Source organism: Ascaphus truei, unplaced genomic scaffold, assembly GCF_040206685.1.
Source record: "Ascaphus truei isolate aAscTru1 unplaced genomic scaffold, aAscTru1.hap1 HAP1_SCAFFOLD_805, whole genome shotgun sequence".
NCBI classification, from domain to species: Eukaryota; Metazoa; Chordata; class Amphibia; order Anura; family Ascaphidae; genus Ascaphus; species Ascaphus truei.
Window position 1 is genome coordinate 153,234 of NW_027457140.1, and position 20,589 is coordinate 173,822.

Genomic DNA, 20,589 nt, shown 5'->3' on the forward strand with positions numbered 1-20,589 from the left:
CTCCCCCTCCCCCCCTGTAACTCCGGTCCCTCCCCCTGCACAGGACGAGGTGCGGATGCAGCGGGTCTCCCTGCGAGCTCCCCCCCTCCCTGTAACTCCGGTCCCTCCCCCTGCGCAGGACGAGGTGCGGATGCAGCGGGTCTCACTGCGTGCTCCCCCCCCCTGTAACTCCGGTCCCCCCCCCCCTGCGCAGGACGAGGTGTGGATGCAGCGTGTCTCGCTGCGGGCTCCCCCCCCCCTGTAACTCCGGTCCCCCCCCCTGCTCAGGACGAGGTGCGGATGCAGAGGGTCTCCCTGCGTGCTCCCCCCCCCCTGTAACTCCGATCCCTCCCCCTGCGCAGGACGAGGTGCGGGTGCAGAGGGTCTCCCTGCGGGCTCCCCCCCCCCTGCTCCCCCCCCCTATAACTCCGGTCCCCCCCCCCCCCCCACCTGCGCAGGACGAGGTGCGGATGCAGCGCGTCTCGCTGCGTGCTCCCCCCCCCCCCCTGTAACTCCGGTCCCCCCCCCCTGCGCAGGACGAGGTGCGGATGCAGCGCGTCTCGCTGCGGGCGCACACCCCCCCCTGTAACTCCGGTCCCCCCCCCCTGCGCAGGACGAGGTGCGGATGCAGAGGGTCTCGCTGCGTGCTCCCCCCCCCTGTAACTCCGGTCCCTCCCCCTGCGCAGGACGAGGTGCGGATGCAGAGCGTCTCCCTGCGTGCTCCCCCCCCCTGTAACTCCGGTCCCCCCCCCCCCTGCGCAGGACGAGGTGTGGATGCAGCGCGTCTCGCTGTGGGCTCCCCCCCCCCTGTAACTCCGGTCCCCCCCCTGCGCAGGACGAGGTGCGGATGCAGAGGGTCTCCCTGCGTGCTCCCCCCCCCTGTAACTCCGATCCCTCCCCCTGCACAGGACGAGGTGCGGATGCAGAGGGTCTCCCTGCGGGCGCACTCCCCCCCCCCTGTAACTCCGGTCCCCCCCCCTCCTGTAACCCCGGTCCCCCCCCTTGCGCAGGACGAGGTGCGGATGCAGAGGGTCTCGCTGCGTGCTCCCCCCCCCCCTGTAACTCCGGTCCCTCCCCCTGCGCAGGACAAGGTGCGGATGCAGAGCGTCTCCCTGCGTGCTCCCCCTCCCCCCCTGTAACTCCGGTCTCCCCCCCCCCCCCTGCGCAGGACGAGGTGCGGATGCAGAAGGTCTCGCCGCGGGCTCCCCCCCCCCTGTAACTCCAGTCCCCCCCCTGCGCAGGACGAGGTGCGGATGCAGCGCGTCTCACTGCGGGCTCCCCCCCCCCTGTAACTCCGGTCCCTCCCCCTGCGCAGGACGAGGTGCGGATGCAGCGCGTCTCGCTGCGGGCTCCCCCCCCCCTGTAACTCTGGTCCCTCCCCCCCCCTATAACTCCGGTCCCCCCCCTCTGCGCAGGACGAGGTGCGGATGCAGCGCGTCTCGCTGCGGGCCCCCCCCCCCCTGTAAGTCCGGTCCCTGCCCCTGCGCAGGACGAGGTGCGGATGCAGCGCGTCTCACTGCGGGCTCACACCCCCCCTGTAACTCCGATCCCTCCCCCTGCACAGGACGAGGTGCGGATGCAGAGGGTCTCCCTGCGGGCGCACTCCCCCCCCCCTGTAACTCCGGTCCCCCCCCCTCCTGTAACCCCGGTCCCCCCCCCTTGCGCAGGACGAGGTGCGGATGCAGAGGGTCTCGCTGCGTGCTCCCCCCCCCCCTGTAACTCCGGTCCCTCCCCCTGCGCAGGACAAGGTGCGGATGCAGAGCGTCTCCCTGCGTGCTCCCCCTCCCCCCCTGTAACTCCGGTCTCCCCCCCCCCCCCCTGCGCAGGACGAGGTGCGGATGCAGAAGGTCTCGCCGCGGGCTCCCCCCCCCTGTAACTCCAGTCCCCCCCCTGCGCAGGACGAGGTGCGGATGCAGCGCGTCTCACTGCGGGCTCCCCCCCCCTGTAACTCCGGTCCCTCCCCCTGCGCAGGACGAGGTGCGGATGCAGCGCGTCTCGCTGCGGGCTCCCCCCCCCCTGTAACTCTGGTCCCTCCCCCCCCCTATAACTCCGGTCCCCCCCCTCTGCGCAGGACGAGGTGCGGATGCAGCGCGTCTCGCTGCGGGCCCCCCCCCCCCTGTAAGTCCGGTCCCTGCCCCTGCGCAGGACGAGGTGCGGATGCAGCGCGTCTCACTGCGGGCTCACACCCCCCCTGTAACTCCGGTCCCTCCCCCTGCGCAGGACGAGGTGCGGATGCAGCGTGTCTCGCTGCGGGCTCCCCCCCCCCCTGTAACTCCGGTCCCTCCCCCTGCGCAGGACGAGGTGCGGATGCAGCGCGTCTCGCTGCGGGCGCACACCCTGGAGGAAGTGAATAACAATGTGAAGCTGCTGCAGGAAATGCTGACTCATTACAGCAAAGAGGAGTCATCCGAGGGGGACAGGGAGCTGGTGAAGGTGAGGGGGCGGGGGGGACAGGGAGCTCGTGAAGGTGAGGGGGCGGGGGGGACAGGGAGCTCGTGATGGTGAGGGGGCGGGGGGACAGGGAGCTCGTGAAGGCGATGGGGCGGGGGGGACAGGGAGCTCGTGAAGGTGAGGGGGCGGGGGGACAGGGAGCTCGTGAAGGTGAGGGGGCGGGGGGGGACAGGGAGCTCGTGATGGTGAGGGGGCGGGGGGGACGGAGCTCGTGAAGGCGAGGGGGCGGGGGGACGGAGCTCGTGAAGGTGAGGGGGCGGGGGGACAGGGAGCTCGTGAAGGTGAGGGGGCGGGGGGGACAGGGAGCTCGTGATGGTGAGGGGGCAGGGGGACAGGGAACTCATGATGGGGAGGGGGCGGGGGGGACAGGGAGCTCGTGAAGGTGGGGGGGTGGGGGGGACAGGGAGCTCGTGAAGGTGGGGGGGTGGGGGGGACAGGGAGCTCGTGAAGGTGAGGGGGCGGGGGGGACAGGGAGCTCGTGAAGGTGAGGGGGCGGGGGGATGGGAGCTCGTGAGGGGGCGGGGGGACAGGGAGCTCGTGATGGTGAGGGGGGACAGGGAGCTTGTGATGGTGAGGGGGCGGGGGGGACAGGGAGCTCGTGATGGTGAGGGGGGACAGGGAGCTTGTGATGGTGAGGGGGCGGGGGGGACAGGGAACTCATGATGGTGAGGTGGCGGGGGGGACAGGGAGCTCGTGAAGGTGGGGGGGGGGACAGTGAGTGGGGCGGGGGTCACAGGTCACGTCCGGCTGAACCGTCTCTCCCCACAGGAGCTGTACGAGAGGTGTGAGACCAAGAGACTTGCCTTATTCAAAATGGCCAGCGAGATGGAGGATAATGACAACAGCCTGGGTAGGAGAGGGTTAATCTGCAGGTGGTGTGTATGTGTGTAATGTGTGTAATGTGTGTAATGTGTGTTAGGAACGTCTCACTGCCGTGTGCCTGACTGATTTCACGCGTGTGATCTGTGTCCGTGTAATGACGGGGTCCCCCCCATGCGTGTGCTGACATGCACAGTGACGTGTGTCTCTCCCGTGTGGCTCTCAGGGGACATCCTGCAGGCCAGTGACAACTTGTCCTGCGCCATCAACATGTACAAGAAGGTCGTGGAAGGTCAAGATATTAACGGGGAAACCGGTCTTCCAGCTGCACCTTACAGTAACTCTACCCCCCCACCCCCAGTACCTGCTCTTCTATCCCCCCCCAGTACCTGCTCTCCTATTCCCCCCCGAGTACCTGCTCTCCTGCCCCCCACAGTATCTGCTCTCCTATCCCTCACAAGTACCTGCTCTCCTATCCCCCCCCAATACCTGCTCTCCTATCCCCCCTCCAAAACATGCTCTCCTATCCCCCCCAGTACCTGCTCTCCTATGCCCCCCAGTACCTGCTCTCCTATCCCCCCCAGTACCTGCTCTCCTATCCCCCCCAGTACCTGCTCTCCTATCCCCCCCAGTACCTGCTCTCCTATCCCCCCCAGTACCTGCTCTCCTGCCCCCCAGTACCTGCTCTCCTGCCCCCCAGTACCTGCTCTCCTGCCCCCCAGTACCTGCTCTCCTGCCCCCCAGTACCTGCTCTTCCCCCTATCCTCTCCTGCTCCATCCCGAGCTCCCCTGTCTCCCCCATCCCTATTTCCTAAGCCCAACCACTTTCCGCCTAATCACTAACCCCGTCCCCCTCTTCTATCCCGCAGGCGTCCCCTCCGACACAGAGCTCCCCACCCTCATTGACCTGGCAGGATTTGAGGCCTCCAGTGACCCTCCGGCCCCAGCGCTGATCCCCACCCTGCCCCCTCCCCCGCTGCTCCCTGTGCCCCCCCCGCGGCCACTGCCCCTCCTCACGCACGGATCAGCTGCTCACTCAGCTGCACAACGCGTCCATGTGTCTGCTCGACGAGGAGCTACTGTGCTTAGGTGAGGAGGTGTGTGTGTGTGTGTGTCTGTGTGTGTGTGTGTCTGTGTGTGTGTGTGTGTGTGTGTGTGTGTGTGTGTGTGTGTGTGTGTGTGTGTGTGTGTGTGTGTGTGTGTGTGTGTGTGTGTGTGTGTGTGTGTCGCGTACGACACACCTGTGATCACGTGACCTGCATACGGGACAAGGGTTAATACACAGCTCTCTAGCTGGCTCACTCTTCACCTTCACGAAGGTCGCTCAAATGAGCAATATCTCCCCTCCATCCGTCCCCATATACCGCCTGCCACGCACAGCACACACGTGAACACGTGGCTTAGATAAGCAACCAGGGTTAATACACACGGCTAATCTAGCCAACTCACCTTTCTCCTGAGCAAGCTACTGTGTGGTCATTGCATGCGTGGCACCTCTTACCCATGTACCGTGTGGTCATTGCATGCGTGGCACCTCTTACCCATGCAGCGTGTGGTCATTGCATGCGTGACACCTCTTACCCATGTAGCGTGTGGTCATTGCATGCGTGGCACCTCTTACCCATGCAGCGTGTGGTCATTGCATGCGTGACACCTCTTACCCATGCAGCGTGTGGTCATTGCATGCGTGGCACCTCTTACCCATGCAGCGTGTGGTCATTGCATGCGTGGCACCTCTTACCCATGCAGCGTGTGGTCATTGCATGCGTGGCACCTCTTACCCATGCAGCGTGTGGTCATTGCATGCGTGGCACCTCTTACCCATGCAGCGTGTGGTCATTGCATGCGTGGCCTTGCAACGGTCACAGATATCTGGACGTTACACGTTAGAATGGCGGTTATCACCGGATATCCTCCGTTTTAATACATTCATTTTTTTGTGGAATATTTTCAGCCACGGCCCCCCGGACTTTGCAGAAGCCCCCCGAAGCTTTCAGAAAGTACCTCTGAGAGAGCCCTGTTTACTTGTATGTGAGAAGGGCTATAGATGAATCCCCCCTGTCTGGTAAAACGGATCTCCAGATTCCAGCCGTCCTAAAGCTAGGCCACGGGTTTAGGCCACGGGTCTAGGCCACGGGTTTAACCAAACGGTAACCACATTAACCCCTGAAGCACCCGATTCATTAAAATACCTCATCTCTCGTGATATTATCATGACTGTGTTCATGTATGTGCGAGTTCATGCACGTGCGAGCCCACCCACGTATGTGCGTGTGTATGTATGTGCGTGTGTATGTATGTGCGTGTGTATGTATGTCAGTGTTACGGTTTCTTTTGAAGCCCCTGTCTTTGTGTCACTGTTTCTCTTTGTCTGGGGGGGGGGCTCTGTGTGACGGGTCAGAGGGGGCGATCAATTCTCAGGTTCTCTATCTCCCTCCCTTCCCCCCCCAGATCTGGATGACCCAGCTCCAGATACAGAATTAGAAGTTGCTCCGGGATCCACGTGGGACCTGTTCCAGGTACGAGTCTGCGTGTCTCTGTCTGTCTGTCAGTCTGCGTGTCTCTCTGGTGTCTGTCAGTCTGCGTGTCTCTCTGTCAGTCTGCGTCTCTCTCTGGTGTCTGTCAGTCTGCGTCTCTCTCTGGTGTCTGTCAGTCTGCGTGTCTCTCTCTGTCAGTCTGCGTCTCTCTCTGGTGTCTGTCAGTCTGCGTGTCTCTCTCTGGTGTCTGTCAGTCTGCGTCTCTCTCTGGTGTCTGTCAGTCTGCGTGTCTCTCTCTGGTGTCTGTCAGTCTGCGTGTCTCTCTCTGGTGTCTGTCAGTCTGCGTGTCTCTCTCTGGTGTCTGTCAGTCTGCGTCTCTCTCTGGTGTCTGTCAGTCTGCGTCTCTCTCTGGTGTCTGTCAGTCTGCGTGTCTCTCTGGTGTCTGTCAGTCTGCGTCTCTCTCTGGTGTCTGTCAGTCTGCGTGTCTCTCTGGTGTCTGTCAGTCTGCGTGTCTCTCTGGTGTCTGTCAGTCTGCGTGTCTCTCTGGTGTCTGTCAGTCTGCGTCTCTCTCTGGTGTCTGTCAGTCTGCGTGTCTCTCTGGTGTCTGTCAGTCTGTGTCTCTCTCTGGTGTCTGTCAGTCTGCGTCTCTCTCTGGTGTCTGTCAGTCTGCGTGTCTCTCTGGTGTCTGTCAGTCTGCGTGTCTCTCTGGTGTCTGTCAGTCTGCGTGTCTCTCTGGTGTCTGTCAGTCTGCGTGTCTCTCTCTGGTGTCTGTCAGTCTGCGTGTCTCTCTCTGGTGTCTGTCAGTCTGCGTGTCTCTCTGGTGTCTGTCAGTCTGCGTGTCTCTCTCTGGTGTCTGTCAGTCTGCGTGTCTCTCTCTGGTGTCTGTCAGTCTGCGTCTCTCTCTGGTGTCTGTCAGTCTGCGTGTCTCTCTGGTGTCTGTCAGTCTGCGTGTCTCTCTGGTGTCTGTCAGTCTGCGTGTCTCTCTGGTGTCTGTCAGTCTGCATGTCTCTCTCTGGTGTCTGTCAGTCTGCGTGTCTCTCTCTGGTGTCTGTCAGTCTGCGTGTCTCTCTCTGGTGTCTGTCAGTCTGCGTGTCTCTCTCTGGTGTCTGTCAGTCTGCGTGTCTCTCTCTGGTGTCTGTCAGTCTGCGTGTCTCTCTCTGGTGTCTGTCAGTCTGCGTCTCTCTCTGGTGTCTGTCAGTCTGCGTGTCTCTCTGGTGTCTGTCAGTCTGCGTGTCTCTCTCTGGTGTCTGTCAGTCTGCGTCTCTCTCTGGTGTCTGTCAGTCTGCGTGTCTCTCTCTGGTGTCTGTCAGTCTGCGTGTCTCTCTGGTGTCTGTCAGTCTGCGTGTCTCTCTCTGGTGTCTGTCAGTCTGCGTGTCTCTCTCTGGTGTCTGTCAGTCTGCGTGTCTCTCTCTGGTGTCTGTCAGTCTGCGTGTCTCTCTCTGGTGTCTGTCAGTCTGCGTGTCTCTCTCTGGTGTCTGTCAGTCTGCGTCTCTCTCTGGTGTCTGTCAGTCTGCGTCTCTCTCTGGTGTCTGTCAGTCTGCGTGTCTCTCTGGTGTCTGTCAGTCTGCGTCTCTCTCTGGTGTCTGTCAGTCTGCGTGTCTCTCTGGTGTCTGTCAGTCTGCGTGTCTCTCTGGTGTCTGTCAGTCTGCGTGTCTCTCTGGTGTCTGTCAGTCTGCGTCTCTCTCTGGTGTCTGTCAGTCTGCGTGTCTCTCTGGTGTCTGTCAGTCTGTGTCTCTCTCTGGTGTCTGTCAGTCTGCGTCTCTCTCTGGTGTCTGTCAGTCTGCGTGTCTCTCTGGTGTCTGTCAGTCTGCGTGTCTCTCTGGTGTCTGTCAGTCTGCGTGTCTCTCTGGTGTCTGTCAGTCTGCGTGTCTCTCTCTGGTGTCTGTCAGTCTGCGTGTCTCTCTCTGGTGTCTGTCAGTCTGCGTGTCTCTCTGGTGTCTGTCAGTCTGCGTGTCTCTCTCTGGTGTCTGTCAGTCTGCGTGTCTCTCTCTGGTGTCTGTCAGTCTGCGTCTCTCTCTGGTGTCTGTCAGTCTGCGTGTCTCTCTGGTGTCTGTCAGTCTGCGTGTCTCTCTGGTGTCTGTCAGTCTGCGTGTCTCTCTGGTGTCTGTCAGTCTGCATGTCTCTCTCTGGTGTCTGTCAGTCTGCGTGTCTCTCTCTGGTGTCTGTCAGTCTGCGTGTCTCTCTCTGGTGTCTGTCAGTCTGCGTGTCTCTCTCTGGTGTCTGTCAGTCTGCGTGTCTCTCTCTGGTGTCTGTCAGTCTGCGTGTCTCTCTCTGGTGTCTGTCAGTCTGCGTCTCTCTCTGGTGTCTGTCAGTCTGCGTGTCTCTCTGGTGTCTGTCAGTCTGCGTGTCTCTCTCTGGTGTCTGTCAGTCTGCGTCTCTCTCTGGTGTCTGTCAGTCTGCGTGTCTCTCTCTGGTGTCTGTCAGTCTGCGTGTCTCTCTGGTGTCTGTCAGTCTGCGTGTCTCTCTCTGGTGTCTGTCAGTCTGCGTGTCTCTCTCTGGTGTCTGTCAGTCTGCGTGTCTCTCTCTGGTGTCTGTCAGTCTGTGTCTCTCTCTGGTGTCTGTCAGTCTGCGTGTCTCTTTGGTGTCTGTCAGTCTGTGTCTCTCTCTGGTGTCTGTCAGTCTGCGTGTCTCTCTGGTGTCTGTCAGTCTGCGTGTCTCTTTCTGGTGTCTGTCAGTCTGCGTGTCTCTTTCTGGTGTCTGTCAGTCTGCGTGTCTCTCTCTGGTGTCTGTCAGTCTGCGTGTCTCTCTCTGGTGTCTGTCAGTCTGCGTGTCTCTTTGGTGTCTGTCAGTCTGCGTCTCTCTCTGGTGTCTGTCAGTCTGCGTGTCTCTCTGGTGTCTGTCAGTCTGCGTGTGTCTCTGGTGTCTGTCAGTCTGCGTGTCTCTCTCTGGTGTCTGTCAGTCTGCGTGTCTCTCTCTGGTGTCTGTCAGTCTGCGTGTCTCTCTCCCCTCCCCCGCCCCTCTTAGTGTTTTCTCTCCCCCCCCCTCTGTTTTGAGTGTTTTCTCTCCCCCCCCCTCTGTTTTGAGTGTTTTCTCTCCCCCCCCCCTCTGCTACAAGCACTTCCCCCCCCTCCCACTCTGAGCGCTTTCTCTCCTCCCCCTGCTCTGAGTGCTTCCCCCCCCCCCCTGAGAGTGCTTTCTCTCCCCCCCCCCTGCTTTGAGTACTCCCCCCCCTGCTCTGAGTACTCCCCCCCCTCTGCTCTGAGCGCTTTCTCTTCCCCCCCCTGCTCTGAGTGATTTCCCCCCTTCATCTCCCCCCCCCCCCCCCGCTCTGGGTGTGTCCCCCTCTGCTCTGAGCACTGTTTCCCCCCCCGCTCTGGGTGTGTCCCCCTCTGCTCTGAGCACTGTTTCCCCCCCCCGCTCTGGGTTTCCCCCCCCCCCCCCGCTCTGGGTGTCCCCCCCTCTGCTCTGAGCACTGTTTCCCCCCCCACCCCCCGCTCTGGGTGTGTCCCCCTCCCCGCTCTGGGTGTGTCCCCCTCCACGCTCTGGGTGTGTCCCCCCCCCCCGCTCTGGGTGTGTCCCCCTCCCCGCTCTGGGTGTGTCCCCCTCCCCGCTCTGGGTGTGTCCCCCTCTGCTCTGAGCACTGTTTCCCCCCCCCCCCCGATCTGGGTTTCCCCCCCCCGCTCTGGGTGTGTCCCCCTCTGCTCTGAGCACTGTTCCCCCCCCCCCGCTCTGGGTGTGTCCCCCCCCCCCGCTCTGGGTGTGTCCCCCTCCCCACTCTGGGTGTGTCCCCCTCTGCTCTGAGCACTGTTTCCCCCCCCGCTCTGGGTGTGTCCCCCCCCCCCCCGCTCTGGGTGTGTCCCCCTCTGCTCTGAGCACTGTCCCCACGCCCCCCCCCCCCCGCTCTGGGTGTCGCCCCCCTCTGCTCTGAGCACTGTCCCCACGCCCCCCGCTCTGGGTGTGTCCCCCTCTGCTCTGAGCACTGTCCCCACGCCCCTGCCCCCCCGCTCTGGGTGTCCCCCCCTCTGCTCTGAGCACTGTTTCCCCCCCCTCTCCCCCCCCTCTCCCCCCCCCCCCCCGCTCTGGGTGTCCCCCCCTCTGCTCTGAGCACTGTTTCCCCCCTCTCTCCCCCCCTCCCCCCCCCGCTCTGGGTATCCCCCCCTCTGCTCTGAACACCCCCATCTCTTGCAGGTGGAGAAGGGGGAGCTGGACTTCTTCACAGGCTCCCCCCTTGATTCTCTGGCCCTCTCAGCTGTTAACCCTTTGCTGCCTCACTCGTCCCAGCCGGTGTGTGGCCCCCGCCACGCGCCTCACCCCACGGTCACCAACTATCCCCCTCTGTTCAGTGCTGCTCCCACAGGCCCCTCTACAGTGCCAACAACTGCCCCTGCCCCTCCCCTAGGGGGCATCGTCCTACATGAACTGGAAGTGCTGGGGCAGCAGCTCCTGGAGGAAGCCAGAGGGTGAGAGCCCAGCTCTGCGCTGCTCTACAGAGGGAATGTGTGTAATACAGAGGATAGCTCCGCGCTGATCTACAGAGGGAATGTGTGTAATACAGAGGATAGCTCTGCGCTGATCTGCGGAGGGAGAGTGTGTAATACACAGGATAGCTCTGCGCTGCTCTACAGAGGGAATGTGTGTAATACAGAGGATAGCTCTGCGCTGATCTACAGAGGGAATGTGTGTAATACAGAGGATAGCTCTGCGCTGATCTGCGGAGGGAGTGTGTGTAATACAGAGGATAGCTCTGCGCTGATCTGCGGAGGGAGTGTGTGTAATACAGAGGATAGCTCTGCGCTGATCTGCGGAGGGAGTGTGTGTAATACAGAGGATAGCTCTGCTCTGATCTGCGGAGGGAGTGTGTGTAATACAGAGGATAGCTCTGCGCTGATCTGCGGAGGGAGTGTGTGTAATACAGAGGATAGCTCTGCGCTGCTCTACAGAGGGAATGTGTGTAATACAGAGGATAGCTCCGCGCTGATCTACAGAGGGAATGTGTGTAATACAGAGGATAGCTCTGCGCTGATCTGCGGAGGGAGAGTGTGTAATACAGAGGATAGCTCTGCGCTGCTCTACAGAGGGAATGTGTGTAATACAGAGGATAGCTCTGCGCTGATCTACAGAGGGAATGTGTGTAATATAGAGGATAGCTCTGCGCTGATCTGCGGAGGGAGTGTGTGTAATACAGAGGATAACTCTGCGCTGATCTGCGGAGGGAGAGTGTGTAATACAGAGGATAGCTCTGCGCTGATCTGCGGAGGGAGAGTGTGTAATACAGAGGATAGCTCTGCGCTGCTCTACAGAGGGAATGTGTGTAATACAGAGGATAGCTCCGCGCTGATCTACAGAGGGAATGTGTGTAATACAGAGGATAGCTCTGCGCTGATCTGCGGAGGGAGTGTGTGTAATACAGAGGATAACTCTGCGCTGATCTGCGGAGGGAGAGTGTGTAATACAGAGGATAGCTCTGTGCTACTCTGCGGAGGGAGAGTGTGTAATACACAGGATAGCTCTGCGCTGATCTGCGGAGGGAGTGTGTGTAATACAGAGGATAGCTCTGCACTGATCTGCGGAGGGAGTGTGTGTAATACAGAGGATAACTGCGCTGATCTGCGGAGGAAGTGTGTGTAATACAGAGGATAGCTCTGTGCTGATCTGCGGAGGGAGTGTGTGTAATACAGAGGATAGCTCTGCGCTGATCTGCGGAGGAAGTGTGTGTAATACAGAGGATAGCTCTGTGCTGATCTGCGGAGGGAGTGTGTGTAATACAGAGGATAGCTCTGCGCTGATCTGCGGAGGGAGTGTGTGTAATACAGAGGATAGCTCTGCGCTGATCTGCGGAGGGAGTGTGTGTAATACAGAGGATAGCTCTGCTCTGCGGAGGGAGAGTGTGTAATACACAGGATAGCTCTGCGCTGATCTGCGGAGGGAGTGTGTGTAATACAGAGGATAGCTCTGCGCTGATCTGCGGAGGGAGTGTGTGTAATACAGAGGATAGCTCTGCGCTGATCTGCGGAGGGAGTGTGTGTAATACAGAGGATAGCTCTGCTCTGCGGAGGGAGAGTGTGTAATACACAGGATAGCTCTGCGCTGATCTGCGGAGGGAGTGTGTGTAATACAGAGGATAGCTCTGCGCTGATCTGCGGAGGGAGTGTGTGTAATACACAGGATAGCTCTGCGCTGATCTGCGGAGGGAGTGTGTGTAATACAGAGGATAGCTCTGCGCTGATCTGCGGAGGGAGTGTGTGTAATACAGAGGATAGCTCTGCGCTGCTCTACAGAGGGAATGTGTGTAATACAGAGGATAGCTCTGCGCTGATCTGCGGAGGGAGTGTGTGTAATACACAGGATAGCTCTGCGCTGCTCTACAGAGGGAATGTGTGTAATACAGAGGATAGCTCTGCGCTGATCTGCGGAGGGAGTGTGTGTAATACACAGGATAGCTCTGCGCTGATCTGCGGAGGGAGTGTGTGTAATACAGAGGATAGCTCTGCGCTGATCTGCGGAGGGAGTGTGTGTAATACACAGGATAGCTCTGCGCTGATCTGCGGAGGGAGTGTGTGTAATACAGAGGATAGCTCTGCGCTGATCTGCGGAGGGAGTGTGTGTAATACAGAGGACAGCTCCGTGCAGTTTATGAATGGTCAGGGGCCCTTGTTATGAGGGGAGGGTCTTTATGTGTAGGGGGGAGGGGGGCCCCACTGTGTTTGATTTCCCCTTACCCTCTGCTTCTTCCACCTCTAGGGCATCAGTGAAACCCGCCTCTCCTGCCGTGTGCGTGGGCAGTGTGCCAGCCGCCGTTCCTGCCAAGCCTCCCCTGGGTGCCGTGGCTGCAGCCCACCCTCACTGCCCCCCGCCGGTAGCCCCTGGGAGCCCCCTCTTCTTGCCACTGCAGCCGAGAAGCCCCCTGAAAGGTTCAGACCTCTCGCTGGCAAACGTGCATGTGCCCCTGGACGCCATTAAACCCAGTGAGTGAGCCCCTGCGTGTCCCGTAACGTGGCCGCCCTAACCCCTCCGTGTCCCGTTACGTGGCAGCCCTAACCCCTCCGTGTCCCGTAACGTGGCCGCCCTAACCCCTCCGTGTCCCGTTACGTGGCAGCCCTAACCCCCTCCGTGTCCCGTAACGTGGCCGCCCTAACTCCTCCGTGTCCCGTAACGTATACATATATTTCTAGCAGGGGCTACATTCTGATAACGCCTTCAGTCCCCCTCTGTACCCAGAGCGTGTGGCAGGGGGGACTGAAGGAGGTGTGTGTGTGTTCCCGGGGGGACTGAAGGACGTGTGTTCCCTGGGGGACTGAAGGACGTGTGTGTGTGTTCCCGGGGGGACTGATGGACGTGTGTGTTCCCGGGGGAACTGAAGGACGTGTGTGTTCCCGGGGGGATTGAAGGACGTGTGTGTGTGTTCCCGGGGGGACTGAAGGACGTGTGTTCCCTGGGGGACTGAAGGACGTGTGTGTGTGTTCCCGGGGGGACAGAAGGACGTGTGTGTGTTCCCGGGGGGGACAGAAGGACGTGTGTATGTTCCCGCGGGGACTGAAGGACGTGTGTGTGTTCCCGGGGGACGACTGAATGACGTGTGTTCACGGGGGGACAGAAGGATGTGTGTATGTTCCCGGGGGGACTGAAGGACGTGTGTGTGTTCCCGTGGGGACTGAAGGACGTGTGTGTTCCCGGGGGGACTGAAGGACGTGTGTGTTCCCGGGGGGACTGAAGGACGTGTGTGTGTTCCCGGGGGGACTGAAGGACGTGTGTGTGTTCCCGGGGGGACTGAAGGACGTGTGTGTGTTCCCGGGGGGACAGAAGGACGTGTGTGTGTTCCCGGGGGGACAGAAGGACGTGTGTGTGTTCCCGGGGGACTGAAGGACGTGTGTGTTCCCGGGGGGACTGAAGGACGTGTGTGTGTTCACGGGGGGACTGAAGGACGTGTATGTGTTCCCGGGGGGACTGAAGGACGTGTGTGTGTTCCCGGGGGGACAGAAGGACGTGTGTGTGTTCCCGGGGGGACTGAAGGACGTGTGTGTGTTCCCGGGGGGACTGAAGGACGTGTGTGTGTTCCCGGGGGGACTGAAGGACGTGTGTGTGTTTCCGGGTGGACTGAAGGACGTGTGTGTGTGTTCCGGGGGGACTGAAGGACGTGTGTGTGTTCCCGGGGGGACTGAAGGACGTGTGTGTGTTCCCGGGGGGACTGAAGGACGTGTGTGTGTTCCTGGGGGACTGAAGGACGTGTGTGTTCCAGGGGGGACTGAAGGACGTGTGTGTTCCAGGGGGGACTGAAGGACGTGTGTGTTCCCGGGGGGGACTGAAGGACGTGTGTGTTCCCGGGGGGACTGAGGACGTGTGTGTGTTCCCGGGGGGACTGAGGACGTGTGTGTGTTCCCGGGGGACTGAAGGACGTGTGTGTTCCCGGGGGGACTGAGGACGTTTGTGTGTTCCCGGGGGACTGAAGGACGTGTGTGTTCCCGGGGGACTGAAGGACGTGTGTTCCAGGGGGGGACGGAAGGATGTGTGTTCCCGGGGGGACTGAGGACGTGTGTGTGTGTTCCCGGGGGACTGAGGACGTGTGTGTTCCCGGGGGGACTGAGGACGTGTGTGTTCCCGGGGGGACTGAAGGACGTGTGTGTGTTGCCGGGGGACTGAAGGACGTGTGTGTGTTCCCGGGGGACTGAAGGACGTGTGTGTGTTCCCGGGGGGGGACTGAAGGACGTGTGTGTGTTCCCGGGGGGGGACTGAAGGACGCGTGTGTGTTCCCGGGGGACTGAAGGACGTGTGTGTGTTCCCGGGGGGACTGAGGACGTGTATGTGTTGCCGGGGGACTGAAGGACGTGTGTGTGTTCCCGGGGGGACTGAAGGACGTGTGTGTGTGTTCCCGGGGGACTGAAGGACGTGTGTGTGTTCCCGGGGGGACTGAGGACGTGTGTGTGTTCCCGGGGGGACTGAGGATGTGTGTGTGTTCCCGGGGGGACTGAGGACGTGTGTGTGTTCCCGGGGGGACTGAGGACGTGTGTGTTCCCGGGGGGACTGAGGACGTGTGTGTTCCCGGGGGGACTGAGGACGTGTGTGTGTTCCCGGGGGGACTGAGGACGTGTGTGTTCCCCCGGGGGGACTGAGGACGTGTGTGTTCCCGGGGGGACAGAGGACGTGTGTGTTCCCGGGGGGACAGAGGACGTGTGTGTTCCGGGGGGACTGAGGACGTGTGTGTGTTCCCGGGGGGACTGAGGACGTGTGTGTGTTCCCGGGGTACTGAAGGACGTGTGTGTGTTCCCGGGGGACTGAAGGACGTGTGTGTTCCCGGGGGGACTGAGGACGTTTGTGTGTTCCCGGGGACTGAAGGACGTGTGTGTTCCCGGGGGACTGAAGGACGTGTGTTCCAGGAGGGGACGGAAGGACGTGTGTTCCCGGGGGGACTGAGGACGTGTGTGTGTGTTCCCGGGGGACTGAGGACGTGTGTGTTCCCGGGGGGACTGAGGACGTGTGTGTTCCCGGGGGGACTGAAGGACTTGTGTGTGTTGCCGGGGGACTGAAGGACGTGTGTGTGTTCCCGGGGGACTGAAGGACGTGTGTGTGTTCCCGGGGGGGGACTGAAGGACGTGTGTGTGTTCCCGGGGGGGGACTGAAGGACGTGTGTGTGTTCCCGGGGGACTGAAGGACGTGTGTGTGTTCCCGGGGGGACTGAGGACGTGTATGTGTTGCCGGGGGACTGAAGGACGTGTGTGTGTTCCCGGGGGGACTGAAGGACGTGTGTGTGTGATCCCGGGGGACTGAAGGACGTGTGTGTGTTCCCGGGGGGACTGAGGACGTGTGTGTGTTCCCGGGGGGACTGAGGACGTGTGTGTGTTCCCGGGGGGACTGAGGACGTGTGTGTGTTCCCGGGGGGACTGAGGACGTGTGTGTTCCCAGGGGGACTGAGGACGTGTGTGTTCCCAGGGGGACTGAGGACGTGTGTGTGTTCCCGGGGGGACTGAGGACGTGTGTGTTCCCCCGGGGGGACTGAGGACGTGTGTGTTCCCGGGGGGACTGAGGACGTGTGTGTTCCCGGGGGGACAGAGGACGTGTGTGTTCCGGGGGGACTGAGGACGTGTGTGTGTTCCCGGGGGGACTGATGGACGTCTGTTCCCGGGGGGACTGAAGGACGTGTGTGTGTTCCCGGGGGGGACTGACGGACGTGTGTTCCCGGGGGGACTGAAGGACGTGTGTGTGTTCCCGGGGGGACTGACGGACGTGTGTTCCCGGGGGGACTGAAGGACGTGTGTTCCCGGGGGGACTGAAGGACGTGTGTGTGTTCCCGGGGGGACTGACGGACGTGTGTTCCCTGGGGGACTGAAGGACGTGTGTGTTCCCGGGGGACTGAAGGACGTGTGTGTGTTCCCGGGGGGACTGAAGGACGTGTGTGTTCCCGGGGGGACTGAAGGATGTGTGTGTTCCCGGGGGGGACTGAAGGACGTGTGTGTTCCCAGGGGGACTGAGGACGTGTGTGTGTTCCCGGGGGGACTGAGGACGTGTGTGTGTTCCCGGGGGGACTGAGGACGTGTGTGTTCCCGGGGGGACTGAGGACGTGTGTGTGTTCCCGGGGGGGACTGACGTGTGTGTGTTCCCGGGGGGACTGAAGGACGTGTGTGTGTTCCCGGGGGGACTGACGGACGTGTGTTCCCGGGGGGGACCTAGGACGTGTGTGTGTTCCCGGGGGGACTGACGGACGTGTGTTCCCGGGGGGACTGAAGGACGTGTGTGTGTTCCCGGGGGGACTGACGGACGTGTGTTCCCGGGGGGACTGAGGACGTGTGTGTGTTCCCGGGGGGACTGACGGACGTGTGTTCCCGGGGGGACCTAGGACGTGTGTGTGTTCCCGGGGGGACTGACGGACGTGTGTTCCCGGGGGGACTGAAGGACGTGTGTGTGTTCCCGGGGGGACTGACGGACGTGTGTTCCCGGGGGGACTGAGGACGTGTGTGTGTTCCCGGGGGGACTGACGGACGTGTGTTCCCGGGGGGACCTAGGACGTGTGTGTGTTCCCGGGGGGACTGACGGACGTGTGTTCCCGGGGGGACTGAAGGACGTGTGTGTGTTCCCGGGGGGACTGACGGACGTGTGTTCCCGGGGGGACTGAGGACGTGTGTGTGTTCCCGGGGGGACTGACGGACGTGTGTTCCCGGGGGGACTGAAGGACGTGTGTGTTCCCGGGGGGACTGAAGGGACGTGTGTGTGTTCCCGGGGGGGAAAGACTGAAGGACGTGTGTGTGTTCCCGGGGGGGAAAGACTGAAGGACGTGTGTGTGTTCCCGGGGGGACTGAAGGACGTGTGTGTGTTCCCGGGGGGACTGACGGACGTGTGTTCCCGGGGGGACTGAGGACGTGTGTGTGTTCCCGGGGGGACTGACGGACGTGTGTTCCCGGGGGGACTGAAGGACGTGTGTGTGTTCCCGGGGGGACTGACGGACGTGTGTTCCCGGGGGACTGAAGGACGTGTGCTCTCTGCAGGTTCCCTTCTTCCTGTCACTGCGTTTGATAAGAACGGATTCCGCGTCCTGCTGCACTTTGCCAGGGAGTGTCCGCCCGGCCGGCCCGATGTGCTGGTGGTGATCATCTCTATGCTGAATACGGCCCCCCTGCCCATCAGGAATATTATCCTGCAGGCAGCTGTGCCCAAGGTGAGTTACCGGGGGGGACTTTGTTCTAGAGGGGAGAGGGTCCGGGGAGGGGGGGTGCCGAGTTGAGGGGATCTATGGCCAAGGTGAGAGGGGGACAGCAAGGTGCTGTCAAAAACAATGCGCTGGGGCCCCCACCCGGGGGGCTGTGCCCAAGGTGAGAGGGGCCCCCGGGTACCGTGCCCGTGGGGAGGGCCCCCTCATGATGCCATGCCCGCTGAGGCCCCCGGCGCCGTGCCTGCTGCGAGAGCCCCCCCCTCCCCCCCGTTAGGTACCGTGCCCACTGTGAGGGCCCCCTGGGTATCGTGCCTGCTGTGAGAGCCCCCTTCTCACCCGCCAGGTACTGTGCCTGCTGTGAGAGCCCCCTCCCCCCGGCGGGTACCGTGCCCACGGTGAGAGGCCCCCCCCCCCGGGTACCGTGCCCACGGTGAGAGGCCCCCCCGGGTACCGTGCCCACGGTGAGAGCCCCCCCCCCCCCCCCCCCCCCCCCCCCGGTACCGTGCAGATTGGCGCTGTGGAGAGAATTGTAGTTTCATCTCTTTCACTTTTTGAACTTTTAGAGCATGAAGGTGAAGCTGCAGCGCCCTCGGGGACAGAGCTGTCACCTTTCAACCCCATCCAGCCCCAGCGGCCATCACACAGGTCATGCTGCTGGCCAACCCTCTGAAGGTAAAGGACGGACTCGGGGTGGCAGGAGGGACGAGGACAGACTCGGACTCCCTCTCTCTCCCCCCTCTCCCCTCCCCCCTCCCCTCTCTCCCCTCCCCTCTTTCCCTCCCCCTCTCTCCCTCCCCTCTTTCCCTCCCCCTCTCCCCTCCCCCTCTCCCCTCCCCTTCCTCTCTTCCCCCCTCTCTCCCTCTTCCCCCCCTCCCTCTTCCCCCCCCTCCCTCTCTTCCCCCCCCTCCCTCTCTTCCCCCCCCTCCCTCTCTTCCCCCCCTCCCTCTCTTCCCCCCCCCCTCTCGCTCTCTCTTGATGGGAGGTTTTGTGTTACACACTTTTTGCGTCACCTGTGGCCGCCATCTTTATTGATACCACTTTGTTCACACTTTTTCTAATACCTCCATTATCTAATCACACTTGTGCTGACACCGAATTCTTTCATTATCTTTTACGCGAGTCACTCACGCAAGCGACCTCATTACACGCGAGTCACTCACGCAAGCGACCTCATTACACGCGAGTCACTCACGCAAGCGACCTCATTACACGCGAGTCACGCACGCAAGCGACCTCATTACACGCGAGTCACTCACGCAAGCGACTTCATTACACGCGAGTCACGCACGCGAGCGACTTCATTACACGCGAGTCACTCACGCGAGCGACCTCATTACACGCGAGTCACTCACGCGAGCGACCTCATTACACGCGAGTCACTCGCGAGCGACCTCATTACACGCGAGTCACTCACGCGAGCGACCTCATTACACGCGAGTCACGCACGCGAGCGACCTCATTACACGCGAGTCACGCACGCGAGCGACCTCATTACACGCGAGTCACGCACGCGAGCGACCTCATTACACGCGAGTCACGCACGCGAGCGACCTCATTACACGCGAGTCACGCGAGCGACCTCATTACACGCGAGTCACTCACGCGAGCGACCTCATTACACGCAAGTCACTCACGCGAGCGACCTCATTACACGCGAGTCACTCACGCGAGCGACCTCATTACACGCGAGTCACTCACGCGAGCGACCTCATTACACGCGAGTCACTCACGCGAGCGACCTCATTACACGCGAGTCACGCACGCGAGCGACCTCATTACACGCGAGTCACGCACGCGAGCGACCTCATTACACGCGAGTCACGCACGCGAGCGACCTCATTACACGCGAGTCACTCACGCAAGCGACCTCATTACACGCGAGTCACTCACGCGAGCGACCTCATTACACGACTGGTGCGCTGCAAGTTTTCTTTTTGCTTTGTTTCCCGCGGCAGGACAAGGTGCGTCTCCGGTACCGGCTGTCCTATGCGCTGGGGGAGGAGCCTGGCACAGAGGTGGGAGAAGTGGATCAGTTCCCAGAGGCCGAGCGCTGGGGAAAGCTATGACCCAATGGTGGGACGGAGCCGGGAGGGGACGGTGACCCCCTCCTGCTCCGAGGGTTACATTTGTTTACACGTCGTCCTCACATCGGGGTCTCGGCAGTGAGGCGACGCTCCAAGGGCCATAGCTGACCGCGCCCCGGGGGGACAGAGACCCTCACAGCACTTTATTTCTGACTTGTGTCCTGGTGACCGGAGCCTGTACGTCCCTCACTCATCCTCGAGCACTAAGCTCCGGCGCCCGCGTCCTCCCAGACGTGAGTGACACTAGCTGCTCAGTCACCCGGCACTGTGTCCTTTGTCCCTGGTGTCACACACGCCCCGATGCAGTTTGTGCGAGCGAGGTCCCAGCCTCTGTCCCTCTGAGCTGTGCCGGGAGGCAGCGTGTGACCAGGCCGAGGCGAGGGGCTGGACAGCAGCCGGAGCGGGCGCTTTGTTTGTTTCATAGTATTATTGCAATTAATTTATTTTATTGTTGTCAGTGGCAGAGACGGACCCCCAGGTGTTAAGTGTCCGAGTATTCGCAGCTCACGCCTGCGGTATGTGTATGACTCCGGATCCCCGTATGTTTGTGTCCGAGTACTTGCAGCTCACTCCTGCGGTATGTGTATGACTCCGGATCCCCGTGTGTAACTTGTCCGAGTACTCGCAGCACATGTATGACTCCGGATCCCCGTGTGTTAGTGTCCGAGTACTCGCAGCACATGTATGACTCCGGATCCCCGTGTGTAACAGTGTACGAGTACTCGCAGCACATGTATGACTCCGGATCCCCGTGTGTTAGTGTCCGAGTACTCGCAGCACATGTATGACTCCGGATCCCCGTGTGTTACAGTGTCCGAGTACTCGCAGCACATGTATGACTCCGGATCCCGTGTGTAACAGTGTACGAGTACTCGCAGCACATGTATGACTCCAGATCCCCGTGTGTAACAGTGTACGAGTACTCGCAGCACATGTATGACTCCGGATCCCCGTGTGTGTAACAGTGTACGAGTACTCGCAGCACATGTATGACTCCGGATCCCCGTGTGTAAGTGTACGAGTACTCGCAGCACATGTATGACTTCGGATCCCCGTGTTGGGATTTTCCCACTCCCGAGGTAAAAATCACACAAATATAGGATATTCAGTTAAGGACCAAAGCTGTTCCCTGTGCTCCCAAGTAGGTGTCAGACAGCGCCCCTTGCACCCCTCACGTATCCTGTACTCGGACACAGGGAAC

The 20,589-nt window shown here is 61.2% G+C and overlaps 1 protein-coding gene across 1 annotated transcript in view; it reads left to right on the plus strand.

Annotated features, from left to right (window-relative positions):
- Window positions 1-20,583, plus strand: part of GGA3 (golgi associated, gamma adaptin ear containing, ARF binding protein 3) — a 31,367-nt gene extending 10,784 nt beyond the window's left edge. Inside the window, 13 exon segments of the mRNA XM_075584901.1 lie at window positions 2,275-2,412; window positions 3,199-3,280; window positions 3,476-3,586; window positions 4,119-4,241; window positions 4,243-4,338; window positions 5,701-5,768; window positions 9,855-10,126; window positions 12,408-12,631; window positions 17,141-17,310; window positions 17,868-17,886; window positions 17,889-17,924; window positions 17,927-17,976; window positions 19,260-20,583. Of these exon segments, the coding sequence (XP_075441016.1) occupies window positions 2,275-2,412; window positions 3,199-3,280; window positions 3,476-3,586; window positions 4,119-4,241; window positions 4,243-4,338; window positions 5,701-5,768; window positions 9,855-10,126; window positions 12,408-12,631; window positions 17,141-17,310; window positions 17,868-17,886; window positions 17,889-17,924; window positions 17,927-17,976; window positions 19,260-19,370 (1,500 nt within the window). The 3' untranslated portion in view covers window positions 19,371-20,583.
- Window positions 20,584-20,589: the final 6 nt, after the last annotated feature.